The sequence below is a fragment of the Parasteatoda tepidariorum genome, chromosome 12 (assembly GCF_982258835.1).
Source record: "Parasteatoda tepidariorum strain Cologne lab strain chromosome 12, Ptep-v5.0, whole genome shotgun sequence".
NCBI lineage: Eukaryota > Metazoa > Arthropoda > Arachnida > Araneae > Theridiidae > Parasteatoda > Parasteatoda tepidariorum.
The window spans coordinates 57,575,590-57,593,371 of record NC_141766.1 but is presented as its reverse complement, the minus strand read 5'-3'; the positions used below and the strand labels follow the sequence as shown (position 1 = coordinate 57,593,371).

Here is a 17,782-nt window from a genome sequence, read left to right as displayed (position 1 = left end):
TCATTTTGGAGAAGGGAAAATTAAGCATTTTTTAAAAACACCCAATGAAAAAAAGCATGTTTAAGCGATTCCTAAAAACTTTTTAAAAACGTACTCTGTTACAGTATTTTTCAAGGTAATAGTATATTACAATAGTAATTTTGCTATAGTACTGAATTCATTTTTTCCATAATTAATAAACATGCATTCCAAGAATTTTGATAATAGTATGATAAAATAGTACAGCAGCAATAATTCCATTGAATTACAACATAATTTTGTAACATACAAATGCAAAAGAAATATTGTTGCTGCATAGTTGAAATGTATTCCTAACTAATCTCAATAGCAGAAGAGCTAAGCAATAACACATTAATAAATATTTCTAAACCAAAAACTAAAGTAATATTTTCAAGAACGCAGAACACTAAAATTTGGTATAAATAAAGTTATTTAGTTTATAATAAAAACTTGGGCAACTTAATAATAAGAATTAAAAACAATCTTTGTGGTAAACAGCAACATCTATTTTAGCTAACAACTTTGTATTTCAATTATTATGTTATTAGGATATAAAATCATTTTTAATGTAAAACCATAAAATGTCGACAATAAATGACTTACTTAGTTTTAATGATTCTAAACAATTTTTGTTGACTTCACATAGGTTACTGTTCTTTTCTGTATCATTACTTAGTATATCTTTACTAACAACTGCCGAGTATGTTGAAGGGAATTTTGTAAATGATTCAAATGACAGAGAAGATTTTGTGCCATCTGAAGGTTTAGACCACAGATAATTATGAAACCCTTGTTGTAGAGCCAAATTTTGTGAACATTCCACTACAGCATCATGATTTTCTGAAATTAAAATAGAATAGAATCAATAATTTTGAACATGTAAGCTTTCTATTACTTCAAACTTCAACCAACGAATTCTGTTTATTACACTAATAATTAACAAGCAGAATTTAAACATAACATTGAAGCTAAAATGCAATTATTTTTAATAAAGTAATATTTTCTAAAAACGTTTTTGAAAAGCTCAGGATTTCAGTAGAATTTATTTTAAAGAAAAATTTAAATACAAAACAAATTTAGACAAAATACAAATTTTACATTATGTTTATTAAAGTTTCTAAAACTAGAAACAGAAAAAACCAGGCTTAGTTTTTAGTGCTGATAGCACAAAAATGAAATTTTTGCTGTTTGATACAGTGGGATGACTTTGAAGCCCCACAATAACTGCCTCCAATTTCAGGGTTCCCACTCTATGATGAGATTGAAATTCAAGGACTTTCCAGGACTTTTCAAGGACCTCAACAAAATTTTCAAGGACCTTAATCTAAGACCCAATTTTAAAAATTATTCTCTTCTATTTTACTAAAAGCAACAATGCTTGTTGTGGCAATAATTAATTTCAAATATAATACCTAAATGCTTTGCCTATATAGAGAGAAGAGAGTATATGTATTATGGACTAAAATTTATATTTTTTTAAAAACAACCCTACTGGTTTTACATATTAATTCACAAAATCATTTTCAGCACAATCTATAACTAATGGTAATGAGGTGTTAATGGTGAAATCCTTTAATCCTGTGTATTTCCATGTGAAGGCTGCATGAAAGACAGAGCTAAATCTTAGGTATTCCATATTCCATGACTATTCCATAACCCTCCCTCTCCTCTATTAAACATCGTTTCTGAAATTATTCATCTATAATTTACACAACCTTCTCTAAATGTTATGCAGCAACAATTCTTTCTGAAAATAAAAATTAGATGGAACATATCCCATTTTCACCATGTTTAAAAGCATTATTCGTTATGTGTTATCCACAACTGCCAATGAATATGACCCGGTGGGAATATTTCTCTTTTAATTCACACTGAAGCTTCTAATAGAATTTCCAATTGACATAGGGTCCATCCATGGATAATTGAAGTATTTTAGAGAGCTTTTAACCATCATCCATGCATTTGTAAAAAGAGGACAAAATATTTTCTGCAGTTCCATGACCCATAAATTGGGAGGTAAGATACTTAGTGCAAACTTTATTATCAATTCCTTACCATAATGTCCATCTGCTTAGATTGTAGAGACTGATTTAACATCTCATCAAAGAGTACAGTGTAACAATCAACATTCTTCAGCTCATTTATAAGAATCCCTTTGAAGTATAGTGCCAATCCAAAGGAGCCCAAATAGGCTCACTTTGTGGCACTACAAAAAAATTGTCTAGCTATACAGCTATCAGCAAACATTTTGGAGAACAATTTACTAATCCCTTCACAGGAGTTACATGAATAATTACTAGTGATGCACTTCAGACTCCAGAGAATTTCAGCATCAAGCACATTCCTTTTGACCAGATAAGAAGACAATGTTACCTCGGCCATTAAAGTTTCTGTTTCACATAGTGCACATGATGATGAAGGAGTATTTACACCAGATGAATTAGATGTTGATGTCTTTGGAAAAAGAGAACTCAGGGCATGAGACTGCTTTTTTGTTTTACCTTTCTTTCATGTGTGATTTCAGAGCAGATTCTTCCATTTTTGCGATATCGATCTCCTTCATGCATAATCGGCACTTGGCTCTGAACTTCTTTTCGGGCATCGATAAAATCCATTCTTTATAAGCTTGATTATCCATCCATTGGGGATTAAAATAGTACTTCCCAGGCATAACTTTCCTAAACTACATAACACAAATACGAAGCTGTGCCTTTGCGAATACGCTTTACAATAAAGTTTTGAAATGACGCAAACAAAAGGACAAGTGCGGATGGTAAAACGGCAAATTTATTGAAAACTACAAGGTACATATTGTTACGAAATTCGAGAGTATTCCAGTTTTGATAAGAAAAAAGAAGATCTAAGAAAGATGATAAAGTGGAGTCTCGCCCCGAACGCATTGATTGTCTACTGTGCTCCGCGCGCTTGGCAGACACCAAGACGCTAGGCCCAGTTAGAAACGGTGGCGTTAAAAACCACGTGAGAGAGCTCGGGAACAAAACAGAAAGAACGAGATAGATCCGCGGGTGTTTTATAAAAAAGGTCGCCGGCAGTATTGGACAAATTCAAGGACCTATCAAGTTTTTCAAGGACCTAAGACGTTTTTCAAGCACTTTCAAGGACCTAAATTTAGCAAAAAAAAATTCAAGGACTCTCAAGGACCGTGAGAACCCTGAATTTATACTTTTATACGTAAAACTTAATTTGAATTAAGCTCCTCATCGTAATTTTGACTAAATTCCTGTAAGAGGGGTGGACGTCTCCAAACCAATCATGTTTGAAAAGACATGAATATTAATGAATGAATTTTATTCCAACATCTACAAATGTACAATTAGATTAAAAATATGAAGCTTTACAGTAATCAAAATCTGAAGGGAAAAAAATGCATGCGCTGAAGCCAAGCAAAAGATTAATTCAGTCTTGTTTGGGTGATTTTTCTCAAATTTCTTGCAGAAGTCATCTTCTTTCTTAAAAAAATCCAAGCTGCATTCTTAGTAGATTTTTAAAAAGAGTGTGGAGGTTAATTTTGAATTTTTGTTAGACCTGAAAATAACCACTCACCACGTTGGTGAGTAAAAAAAAAGGGGGGGGGCGAACCTAAATTAAATAAACAACTGGTCACTTTTTCCTATTACTTTTTTTAAAAATCATTTAATGATAAAAGTAAGCAACATAGAAAGAGACTCTGGAAACAGAATTTTTTCGTAAAATGTATAATGTCACCATTCAAAATTTTGATCCTCCAGAATCCATCAATTTTGTGGTGCAAAAATTCATGTGGAGGGAGAGTTCTTTAAAAATTCACATACTTCAAAGTTGTAATGTGTACATTAAGTAAATTTTGTTTCCCTAAATATTTTTACATTAAGTTCTTTAAAGTTAATAAGTTCAACTTAATTTTGTCACATATTTATATTACTTTTACAGTTAAATTAACTTTTCCTACCTGTAGATCATTTCTAATATGAAGTTTTTTTTATAAATAATAATTAATTCAAGCAAAAAAATGAAAAGGACCTATCAATATCAGCTACTGATTCGTTAGATTTGAGGAAAAAGTGGCCGCTAAGGTCATTCGAATCTACTGGCCACTGGATACTACCCAAAAATTTTAATTTTCAGGTCTTTTTTTATAGATGTTTCATATTATGAGAACAATAAAATCATTTTGAAATTATTTTAAGCATACCTGAATTTTTCATACACAGTGAAGAACTATCTTTGGAAGGCATTTCTATCACTTTCTTTTCATCTTCAGACACAGATTTTAATTTGTAGGGCAGTTCTAAAGTGCTAAAATTTAAACAAAACAACATGAACTGAAACAGTTTAAAATAAAATATTGATGCATGGAAACAATTTCAACTTAGAACTAACTTACTTTGGTCGAATAGCATCACTATTGAAGACTTTTCCAGATTCAACTTTTATTTTCTTATGGCTTCGAGTTTTTGAATTGATACCAAAATCTTCATCATTTATATTTTCCACTGATAAATTATGGCAAATGTGAGGAGAGTTTAGTTCTTTGGATTTATTTTTAGAATATCTTGTTTTCTGTGGTTTTGAAGTAACACAAACATCTGGCAAACGATTATCCTAAATATTAAAACATTAATTAATATGTTATAAAAATATCAACTAACTTTTATTTTATGTTGAATCTTGACAACTGTTAATAAATAAATTTGACACTTTAGCCTTATACAAACATTTTATGAATTAATGATTTCATTATTTAAAAAAATTAAGTAGCATAATTTTATTTTACTAAAATAATTAAGTTTTTGTTTTAAGAATTATAAAAAATTTATGCCAATACAATATAATTAATTAATTACAAATGCTTGATTGTGTTGAGATTCTTGAAAAACAATACAGTAAAAGATAGAAACTTAAAAGATAATAATTAAATTTAAAATTTAATAACTGTTATTTAACAAAGATTTTTTTTATGTTTCAAAAGAAACTCATACAAAGTTGCCAGTTAGTCTTTGTTAAAAAATTCCAGAAATTATGGTTCAGACAAATTAGATTTTAAAGATTTATTATAAATTCAATTGAAGCACAATTAGAGCTTATTGACACAAATAAGAAAACAAAAATGTAAAAAAAAAATTTTTTTAACAATTGACAAATTAAAATTTGGTGAAAATTTTTTCAAAGGTTTAATTTTTTTTAAAAAAATATGGGAGCTATTTTTTTTAGCTTATAATATAAGAAGATGAAAAGAAATCTCATTCTTTTTTGCTTAGAAAAAAAAAAACAGCTTGTATTTTAGAAAAAGCCAAAACATTCAGTGGGATAAGAATATATTACGTTAAAACATGCAGCTAAAAGAAATTCTTAACTGAACAAAAAAAATTGAAAGATTTGCATACTACAATAAGCCTATTAATATGCATAATAATGTAATGTTACCTAATGTATTGATTGAAACATTTAGAAAACTTTTTAACAATAAAGTTAAAATATAAATAATAAATATTTTAAGTAAAAAAAAACAAGATTCTATGCACCCAAATCTTCCATATATACTAATGAAACCTTGAGACATACATTTATAAACCACACTTTTTTTCAAAGGTAACATTTTATACCAAGCTGATTCTTAGTATTGTTCTCAGGTAAGTAATAATACGATTCCATAATTAAAATTTCATAACAGCAGAATATACATACGTATTTCAGTACCTACATGGAAATTTAGGTGTTTTCTCAAAAAGATATTTCTTGAACAATTCAAGATAATGTCAATAACCCTTCATATATTAGTGGTGTACCAAGAGTAATGAGCCCTATTCAAATTGCTAAAGTTTATATCTAAAGTTTATATATGTATAAACTGATCGATCTTTTTATTTCGATTCATAAATAAAAAAAACTAACAGTCCATGTTTGCTAAATGCTGTATACCAAAATAGTTTTGTACTATTCAGGGTGTGTAGCCAAATCTTTCAACATAAAATAAGCACCCTCTAAGTACTCTTTAGTAATAAAGATAAAGCACTACATACATTAACAAAATGCAAAATAATTTTCAAAGAATTAACATGATCATAATAAAATAACTAGTTTCTGACAAAGAATTCTTTTCATGATGATATTAGCTACCATAAAAGGATCAAGAGATTTTTTGGTTCGATTTCAGATAGTGGAAAATGAAGCCTGAAATTGAGAATATCTTTCAAAATGCAGCAGAGTTGCACATAAGAGTGCAAGAATCTCACCTGACCCAGCTCAGTATTTGCACATGGGGACCCGCAAATATATCATCAAGCATGTAAAATGTTTGGCACTTTCATATGCTATGGATCGACGGTACGCCAAAATGCATTGTTTAAATGAATTGTAAAAATGGTGAATAGAACAATGTGAAAACAAGGCTTTTGCATAATATGTGCAGAAAATAGACACGGTAATGGGAAAAAATCTCATTTTCTATAAGGCAAAATTAAACACTTTCCAAAAGTACTCAATAAAAAAGCACCTTTAAGGGCTTTTAAAAAACGAAAACCTAAAATAAGCACCTTTTAAAAACGCTATGCACGAAAAGAACTATTCGAACTCACACTATTCGAATGAAAAAATAAATCATGGAAGGAAATTTCAACTAATTAGTATAAATACATAATGCTTTGAAAATTAATAACTAGTCATACTTAAAATATTAGGTAGCATTTTAATGACTTAAATTAAGTTTAAAAACATTTTAAAATAGTATTTAACCTGAGCATAAATTCGAAAATTTCAAACTCTCTTTAGTATCAATAATTGAACCTATTCTAAAGTGAAAATTTTGGGCACAATCTTGAAGACATCGAAAGAAACAATAACATTCATTTAATCAAGTAACTTTACATAAAATACTTCATTGTATATTTTAGGAAAAACAAAGCAGGTTGCATATCTGAACCACACATAAAAAAGGAAACTGTCTTACATTAAAGGCCAATATTACATTAATATATTTAAAAAATATTATCGATTCTACAAAGAACCACATAAATATACATTATGTGATATAATCTTTATAAAAACTGAGAAGAGTATGACAATAGTTTTTGAAAATTCTTTCATGACATTGTGTTTCTTAATAAATCATAATATTTAAAGACTCTAAGAGATACTTGTAGGAAAATGAGGATTATTAAAAGTTATATTCATGAAATAATATGCAACCTTATTTAATAATTTTGGCTCATTACATTTCTTGTAGCAACTGAAAGTTAAAAAAACAAAAATATGTTTTATCAATTTTTCAATACACAAATTTTTTAACTCTCAACAGCCTGGTTAAATTATTAGCATTTTTTAAGCCGACTATTGTTATTAATTTTTGATTGCTTAACTTTGAGAAAACTGAATTATAGCACGATACAGGAATATTTTTCTGCAAATTGAGTACCAAGTCAACAGTTAAAGAATCAAAAATATTACTTAATTAATTGTTAGAATAACTTCAGTCTTTTGTTTAATTTTCGGCAACTTTTACTTCATCTTTATTTTCACTTTTAATCAAAAATTTAAAATGGATATAAAAGTATTATTGATATAAAAAAAAGAAGACAGATAATGCCCAGCATAAGCCTCTCATTACAGACATATTTTTAATTTTGGTGAATCTTGTATGAATAAGCCAGTATGTACCTTCTCTGTAAAACAGACACTCCCCTAACTGGCTGCAGACAATCATTTATGCCTTTAAACATAATTTTCTATCTCTACAAACCGGACAACACTTTTTCTAAATTTGAAAAAAAAAAAATTCTGTTTCTGCTTTAAACTCTGAGGAAAAACTCTTGTATGTACAATAATTTTATAACTCCCGAGAGTGTCCATTTAACTGAAATTTCACTGTATATATATATATACATATATATAGAAGAAAGAAAGAAAAAATATTTAAAAAATTAGTTAAAGTTAGATAATAAAACAACCAAAAGAGACAATCTCGTCATCAGCTCACAGGATTACATCCACAAAAATATTCTAATATTGTATCAATCAAGCCATATCAAAATATATCAATACAATACTGTCGGGAGCACCAAAAGATAGAAGGAGAAAGACGAAACATTCAAAACTACCACATTATCAAAGAAAATTCACAAACGTTCAAGAAAAATACAAAATAAAACACAAGTAGAAACATATAAAGCAAGAAGAATGAATGGGGATCATGAGCGTATGAACATCTGAATGCAAAAATAATTCAAAAATATTTTCGTAACTAAGTAGCCATTTAATTCTAACGTTTCTAAAAATATTTATTCAAATAATATTTTTAATCAAGTAAATAGAATTAAAATTGCAGTAATAATTATTTATCCAAAAAACCAGTAGACACAATTTTTCAAAATTTGATTAAAAATCATGGATATATAACAAATGTAATCAAATTACAAAATCATTGAGTTAGGTGTGTAAAAATTAATAAAGGAATATAATTGCATAAAAATCTTTTTATTATCTAAATTGATAGTTTTACCATGTGCAAATCTGATTCAAGCAAATCTGCATCTTAAAAAATTATATAGCTAACCAACAACCTCCTGAAATATTCAAATAGTATTTTTCAATAAATGAAAATAATTTCTCTAAAAGTCACAAAATTAAAATTTTGTATTTAAATTTATACCTTTTATTAATTATAAACTTTGAATTATTCAGTATAATATATTATTACCTTGTGCAAATCTAGTTATTGAGCAATTCAAGGTAACAGACAAATCAAACGAGGTTCTGTACTTCAGTAAGAGCGAGTTTTAAAAATAAATCCCACTACCCTCTAATTAAAATTTGTAATCTGACAACAAAGTTACGGAAATATTTTTAAATCATTTTTGCAAGATGTGTGTTTTGATTTTTATTTTATTCTGCATTTTTTTAAAAAAAATTTTGTGAGTTTTGTTTGATACTTTCATTTTCAAATTAGCTTCTTTTTTCTCTCTCTTCCACTTTGGTGCTTCTCACACTCTTGCATTGATTTATTTTGCTTTGGCTATATTAGAAAGCACTATTTTTGCAGCTATAATTGTGTGAGCTGATACTGAGATTTTATCTTTGTTCTTTTATTATCTAACTTTAATTCATTTTTAATTTTTATCGTCCTTTTTCTTTATTTAAATGTTTTCTACTTTTTATTCCTTTCCATGTTTTCTTTGTATTTTTATCTAATATTATGGGTTCTATGAATTATGTATTTGCAGCTAAACACACAGTTAATAGAACTTATTAAATTTTAAATTTTTTTGTAATTTTCTACTTTTTTTTTCTATTTAGTCTCAATATTAGATGGCTAGTTTTTTTTTCTTTTAACTTATTTATTTATAATTAACTGACATTTTATTGAATTCATTTATCAGAATACATTTTTCTAATTGAATTATGTTTCTAAATTTAAGGGGTTTAAGTATTCAAATATAACAAATGATTTTCAGATAACATTTTTTTTCAATATTTTGTAGATCAACCATTGATGTAATATCAAGTAATAAATAATAGGATAAAAAATATAATTGAAAGAAAAAGTGACTTGAGCATTAATGTGCAAAAGAAAATGACTTACACAAAAATTTAAATATACATTCTCACAACAAAAATTAATAATACACTAAAGCAATGTAACACTAGAACTGATGCATATTGAATAAAATTGCTTTAACAACTACCACAATTAAATAAACAACTTTTGCAAATTGATATAACAACTACCAACAACAACAATTGAATAAACAACTACCTTTTCACTAATATCTGATTCTGCAGTTGAAGTCTCAGTAGTGGTAGATGATGTTTCTTCTTCAGGTAAAGAATCGTTAATTTTTTTAATGGAATTTCTGGTTTCACCATATTTGCTATCATTTTTATTTTTTGTTTTACAATGAGGATTATTTTCAATATTGATAAAAAGATTAATATTTTCATCTCCCATGATATCAAATTCTTTCAAAGATTTTAAAGGGTCATCTGAGGAATCAGGGGTTGTTTGCGTGGCAACACTAGGCTTATTATTAATATTTGAACATGAATGAAATGAAAAAGGTGGTTTTAGAAACCTAGTCCAGCTATTTCTCGGTTGAGATTTTTTAATTTCAATGAGATCCGGCTCTAAACAATAATTTTCCATAGATTGTCTTAATTTAGAAGATTTTTTCCTTGAAGGTCTACTATTTTCACTCAAATGGTCATCAAATTCTTTGGAATTTAATGATTCTTTCCTTTTTGATGTGAGAGTTCCAAAACTTTTTATGGAATTTGATACAGAATTTGTTTCAATGATTGTTAAATGATCTATTCCATTTTCTTTCTTTTTCTTTGTATCAGTTTGATAACAATTTTTGATGTAGCTAAATGAGAAAAAAAAGTCAAAATTAAAAATCTGCTAAATCAGCTTTGGCATAATTAATGTTTGAATTTCAATAAGCACTTTAAAATAAATAAATATATTCATAACAGTTTTTTTATAAATAAAATTATTCCAACTTCTGATCCAATATAAATCTAAAAATAAATATAGATGATTGCTAAAAAACGAAATTTTTGAGCTAAAAATTATTTGACAAGTTAATTATTTAGGTCACTCAGTAAGTTCGCTGTAACATCTCACATAAATTTTCAACAAAAAAAAAATGCCATTGGAAAGTATACTTCTCTTAATACTAGGTACCCATTTGCAAACTAATTAAAGAAATCCTACTGACCTTGTTAAAGTGAGCACCAGCCACTCGCCTAATCTAAACATTACTCATCATAATGATTCAAAATAGATCTTCTGAACTGGTTAACATGGCATTCAAAATTCTTGGAAAAAATTTCTTCCAAATGAATTCAAATTCCAAAAAATTCTTTGAGGAGATGATGCGCAAAAAAATTGTAAAAATAATTTCTCATTATGGTTTAGAGAAGGAAAAAAAAGCAACTAATTCACTGATCTCTATTGCCAAATGAGGATAAAATATTTAGGTTGTAAAGATTTAAAACATTTATTAATTTAATTAAAATATCCATTCATAATATGCTGTTAATAATAAGCAAAGTTATTTGACAATTTATTTATTGCAAAGTTTTTATTTATTTATTTAAACATGAAACTGCAGACATACTAAGAGACGTTGTAGGTCAAATTTCAATTATAAGTATTTAGACTAAGGGTGCACAACCCGCGGCCGACTGACTGCTGATGTGCGCCCGGAAAGAGCTTCTGAACGCAATGCAATTTTCTTTATCGAAAAATAAAATAATTTTCGAAAATTTTGAATCGCGCAATGCGCTCATTTTGCTCTGATTCTATTGCAAATTCATGTTGTTTCTTAATCAGCTTTTCATTGATTATTGCTACAAAACTCCACATAGTTTTAAAAGAAGAAATATTTTTAATACGAATTTACAAAATGCGAATTTTGAATTAGAGTAATTTTTGCCGATTTCATCATAAATCCAAGAGACCTTTCGATCGTTTTTAGGCACTTATAATTACTGAATTCCACAGGGTTTTTAAGATTCTGATACATTTACAATTTGTAAGTTATGAATTGCGCATTTAACTTATCACTTTTTGACGTTCTTTATTTGTACCGATTTCATCACAAATCTAAATGATTTTTTTAAAGGTAGCTATTGCTATGCTTTACCACGTGATTTCAGAAATCCAAAATTTTTATTACAATATTATTTAAACACGCGTGTTTCAAATCACTTTTTGAGATGCTTTGCTTTCGCCCAGTTCATCATAAATACAAGTGACGTTTAGATCGTTTTTTGGCATTTATAACTACTAATTTCCATGTGCTTTATAAATTCCTGATACATTTATTACAACTCGTGCGGTATAAAATCGCATATCTAACTGATCACATTTTGGTGTGCTTTATTTTTTCCAATTTTATATTTTCCGAAAGAAAGTTATTAGTACGTTTTCCATGTGATTTTGAAAATCCAATATTCTTATTACGATGTTATCATGACACACAAATTTCAAATCGTTCATTTAAAAAATCACTTTTTGACCTGCAGATCGTTCTTCGGCATTTATAACTACTAATTTCCACTTGGCTTATAAATTCCCAATACATTTATTAAGATTTGCAAATTATAAGCCGCGCATTTCATTTATCACTTTTTTGCCGTCCTTAATTTGTGCTGATTGCATTGTAAATCCAAGCAGTTTTTCAATCATTTTTTTGGCAGTTTCGGCAATGCATGCTCACATAGTTTTAAAATTTCTGATTTTATTACAACATGTGAATCTTATATCCCGTATTTCAAAAATTACTTATTGGGCACTTCATTGGGGCAATTTGCTCAGGCTAATTTCATCGTAAATGCAATATTTTTTTTCTTCCTTCTTTTTAGCAATTTTTGTGATGCTTTACTTTGTGATTTTTATGATCCCGTTACTTTTAACTACAATGTTAATATGACAGATAAATTTATAAATAATCACTATTAGATACAATTTATTTGTGCATTTTTCATCGTAAGTAAAGTTATTTTTCGGTCATTAAGGTAGTTAGCAATATGCATTTGTATGTGGTATTTAGAATCCCGATTTTTTAATACAATGTAATTGCACCCTGAAAAATTCGAAAGCAAGAGGAAAATGAGAGTTTTTAAACTGCTTACTGTTTGTATTTTATTTTGTTTAAAAATATTTTAGCTTAGGTGATTTTTTTAGGAAGAAGCTAAAAAGAAAATCTTTTCCATTTAAAATTCTTAAGACCTCTTCTAATTCAAGAAATCTAGAACTAATACTAAATGAATACTGAATTTAATTTTGTACTATACAGGATTTGTTTTAATTTTTGGTTTTTGCTAAAACATTATAAATTTTCGTTAATAAAAATGTTTAGTTCAAATTTATATTTCTCTATAAAATGCATACATTTTTTCTTTGCATTTTCATTCTGTAAGCTCTACAGTTTTTTTTCTTCTTTGGTTAAAATTTATACCCCTCCCCAAAAAAAAAAATATATATATATAAATATATATATATTTGAATTTTTTTTAAATAAATTATTGTGAAAACTGGAAAAAGTTTTTTAAAAGTATCAGTTTTTAATTTTTTTAAAAATTCAAATAATTAAAATTATTTAATTTTTTGCAAATATGTTAAATAATAAAAAAACTGCTTGGTACACTAGTGTTTATATAAAAATTATCATATTTGCGGCTAACATAACTAAATATGCATGCGACCTCTTGTTAATCTATCTGCTTGGCAAGTGGCCCTTCACTCAAAAAAAAATTTCCACCAATAATTTAGACAATATACTGTATTTTTCGGCAGAAGCTCCACGGCGCTATCGAAAAAAATTTTGTTTTTTTCCTACATGCGGCGCTTCCGACGAAATATTTTTTAGTAGCAAAAAATTTTTTAAAGGAAAGTTATTTAAGATTCAATAATTTTCTGAGAGAAAGACTATTAAAAAAAATTAATAACGAAGTCGACGAAATATTCGCCCGTATCGCGATCTGCTGCAGAACATCGGCAATTGTAATTTGAGAGAACAGAAAAGTAAGTAATAGGACCCTAAATTCGACACCCACTGTGGGACGAAATGACGAACTTCGGATCTCTTTCAGAAATTCCAATATGGCCCCAAAATATCACTATAATTCAATTCCATTGTTAATTTCAGAAAAACCAATAAATTTAGTCAAGTTTCGATCATAGATTATGATGGGGTGAATTTAAAACTGGCCCATCTTAAGAAATTTTACTAATCAAAATAATAATCTATATAATATAATCAAGAAGAAATAATCCGAATCCTATGAAGAAGAAATAATCGTTTCTTCTTTGGAGCAAGATCATAGTTCTCGTTTTTTCTTTTAGATAACATTTTGTTTTAACAAAAGACGCTTACCTTGCAAGAAAAAAAAAGCTAACAAGGAACAACAACAACAAAAAAAAAAACATGCAACAATTAATGCTAAGAAACTAACAATGAATAACAACAAAAAACAAGCTAAAAACTAATAACGATAAAAAAAAACAAGCAAACAACTATTAGTAAGAAAAAAAACAAGCTAACTATTAACAAAAAAAAATTAGCAGTTAATAACTAATAAAAAGCGGCAAAATAAAAAAATTTATGAATCAAATAAAAAACCGCAAAAGGGATAGAATTCATTTTGTTGTCCACATGGAAGTTTCAATGTCAACTGGGTGTGGCCAATTTATGGACAAACAGAGGAGGGAAATGTGGGGACAAATCAGTAAAGCACAAGCCCAGTAGTCAAGATTGATTGATCAGTTTTTTCCAACTTGCATTTCTTTATTTTGTTCATTGGAAATGCTGGTGTTTTTACTTATCAATTTATTTTAAACTGCTTAAGAAACAGATGTTTCCTTTGACACAGATTTATTATTTTTTTTCAAGATTCTTTCTTATTTTTAAAAGATAAAATAAAGTAAGATACTTCAACAGAATAAAATTCCAAATAAAAAGAATATAGCTGATTTTTTTTTGTCTTATCAATATAGATTTCTTAAAAAAAATTAGATCAGATTAAGTGCTGAATTTTGGAGTACTGGATTAGGGGTCCCATACCCTTTTCTTTTCCCCAACCCCTTTAAAATATAACTGATTGATGCCTCCCAAACAGCTCCAATAGAAATGACACGTGGAGGAGGTGGGGTACACCCCTCTTTTAAACATTTTCTTCTCTTTCTAAGTTGAGTCACATTGGGTTATTTCCATTGCAGGAGAGGGCATTCTACCCACTAAAATTCCACTCCCAAAGATTGTGAAAGTGAAACTTATTTCTCCTTCGCCCATTCCTTCAGAATTTTTTTGGGGCCTGTTTAGTTATTTCTTATTCTTGTTATTATTAGTTATTTCGTTATTATTAGCTGTTTCGTTATTATGTATTAGTTTTTCCTCAAATTGTTAACGGTAATAAATTTTAAAATCTTTCTTTTAATAAATTTTTATTTTATTTTTCTTATTACATTGTTTTACGGATTTCTGTAATCAGTTCTGCGTTAATTCATAAAAATATTTTTTTGCTGTTCTTCTGTTTTTTGGCGCGGTGCCAACTGGTAAGAACAACTTTATTTCATATTGTTTTGTTGTTTTCTTTTTTTTGCTGAAAGAGAACTTTCTTTGTTGCTTTTTTTTGCTGAAAAAGAAATTTTTTATTATAATTTAGAAATTAAAACTTTACTTTATGAAATGCATAAAAAAATTTAATTTTTTATTATACAGATATTCTAAATGGTAATTTAAAGGTCTCTTCTAAAAGGATGCTGATATGTGCTGTTTAGCGCCATTGCGGCGCTTACTATAAGTTTTTTTAAAAAAATTTCTTTTTTATCGATGTGTGGCGCTTTTGCCGATAATACGGTAAACGAATTTATTAAAGTATGTTTACTACAATATTTCCACTACAAAATATCTATCTATCTATCTATCTATATATATATATATACATATATATTATATATGTGTGTGTGTGTGTATGTGTGTGTTTATAATATGCTTATAGAACTTGCTAAATAAATCTGCATATAAAAAAACTCAATTTAATTGTTCTTTTCATCAGGGGATAAATGTTTCATTTACATGTGTATTTAAATGACATAACTAAATTTACCAGCACAGTTACTAAGCAGAAAATTTCAAGATTATGAACTGCTTTTAAAAAATTCAGAGTCAAGACTTTTATAGAAAAATAATTAGGAAGTTCATAGTTATTTGAAAAGTTAATAGAAAGTATTTCCATAAGGAACAATTTTCTAAATTGATATTGATTTAATTATTGTTAACAAACCATTATACAATTAGAACAACAATATAGAAAGAGCACAAATGCAGAAATATATTCTACAAATCCAGTAGCCATAGCATCTAGAGTTGTTATTGGCATCCAATGTTTTAGTCAAATTAAACATAAAAGTTTAAGATGTTAGGCTACTTTTCTAGACGCAAACTTCTAAAAATTTAGCATTCTTGTAAACCTCACATATAGTCTAACATGTTTGAATAACTATAGTAAATATGTTAATTAAAATTTAAAACTATTTGTTTGAAGTATAATGGTTTGTATCTTTATCGTCAAAACCAAACAGGAATACAAACTCAATTTGCACAAAATTAAAAAGAACTGAAAAGTTTTATTGAAATTATAATTATTTAAAGAAATTAAACTTCTGTTGAACAATGAGCTGTAAACATTGTATCATTTATAATTTTCTTTATGCAAAACAAAATTTATCAAAAGATAGTAATTAACAATTTCATCATTCATGTTAAATGTTTTATCTTTTCTTTCTAACAAGTTATTAATTTTACTTTTTTTTCTTCTCTAAAAAGGTGCTTATTGATTTAACCATAATTCATTTTCCTATCTAACACATAGTACAGGTACTCATAAAAATTTTTTGTAAATTAATGAAAAACTGAAGTTAAAAATGCACAAGTTTTTCAACATGTGTATTAACTTAATTATTAGAATTACCTGTTATTTTCTATAGGAGATGAGCACATAGCATTTAAATCAAAAACATTTTCTTTTTCAATTTTTTCTGCATGAAGACCAACTGTAATGAAAGGGAAGAAAGTACTGTGCAACAGTCGTTGGCTGTCAAGATATCCACACATACCAACAGAGAAAGTCATAATCAAGGAAAGAATAATAAAGCTGATGTAAGCATAAGGTTCCCAATATGGTCTAGGCAGTGATTTTGAGCAATATATAAGAAGATTCTTAGGTACAGTAGCTAAAAGGGTATATTGTAAAATTTGACCATCAGGACCTTGACTAGTACGGATATTCAGAGTTCTTTCAACATGGGTCAGAGAAAAATCTGGAGTGTATCTATAAAAATGAAAAGGCATAGAGAATATTACTATAGAATAAAAGATTAATACATTTTAAATTAATAATCAGGTAAGACTTTGATATAATTAGGTAACTAACTTACGCAATATCAATTTTTTTACTGGCATTTGGCTTTAATTCAAAACCCTGACAGTTTAAGATCCTAAAGCCATATCCTTGGCATGGTTTACCATTAATATCAAATCCTTTGATATAGATGGGTAATGCTCCAGTATTTCTAGCAGTGAAGGCTCTTCTCACAGTGAAGTTAGGTGCAACATATTTTGGTGAATTAGAATCTAAAAATATATAAAAAAAAATATCTTCATGAAAGAAGAACAGAAGAAAAATTTATGTTAAAGTTTGATAAAAAATAATTACTGTCACAGTCTTTTAAGAGGCGTTCATTGAGCTCAAACATAAGAACTGAATCGCTGCCTGGTGATATATTGCCAAATTTGATTTGCCCATATCCACCTTGACCATGAACAAGTAAAGCATCCATAACTGTTAAATTATTTCTAAATAAAGAAGAAATTTTTTTTAATATTAAACAAGTTCTTAAATCAATTTTAAAAGTTAGTTTAGATGTTGGAACAGAACACAAGTATGATTTCAAATTGCCTATAGATATAATTATCAAGTAACTACATGCAGTTAATGTGATAAAAACATTACAATTTACTGTACTAATTACTAAACAACTATGAAAGTTACCAAAGAACTCTAGTAAAATTTTAGTCCATAAATAATTTCATAATTTACTTATTTCATAAGCATATCATTTCTAGTTACCAAAAAAATTATCAGTACATTCTTTTAGTACATCTGTTGTGCTCTATTGTGAAGGGTATGCAGAGTAATACAATCAATAAAAGACAATTAACAGGAGACAATTTAATAAAATAACTTATATTTACATATTTTCAGCTTGATTATTATCAATAAA

The 17,782-nt window shown here is 27.7% G+C and overlaps 1 protein-coding gene across 1 annotated transcript in view; it reads right to left on the bottom strand.

Moving 5' to 3' along the window:
- Tmem131 (Transmembrane protein 131) overlaps nt 1–17,782 on the bottom strand; it is a 92,361-nt gene that overhangs the window by 21,051 nt on the left and 53,528 nt on the right. Inside the window, exons 25-31 of the mRNA XM_016070370.4 lie at nt 17,215–17,354; nt 16,937–17,132; nt 16,471–16,830; nt 9,749–10,355; nt 4,385–4,602; nt 4,193–4,296; nt 604–840 (exon numbers count right to left, since the gene is read on the bottom strand). Of these exons, the coding sequence (XP_015925856.2) occupies nt 604–840; nt 4,193–4,296; nt 4,385–4,602; nt 9,749–10,355; nt 16,471–16,830; nt 16,937–17,132; nt 17,215–17,354 (1,862 nt within the window). The remainder of the gene's footprint in view (nt 1–603; nt 841–4,192; nt 4,297–4,384; nt 4,603–9,748; nt 10,356–16,470; nt 16,831–16,936; nt 17,133–17,214; nt 17,355–17,782) is intronic.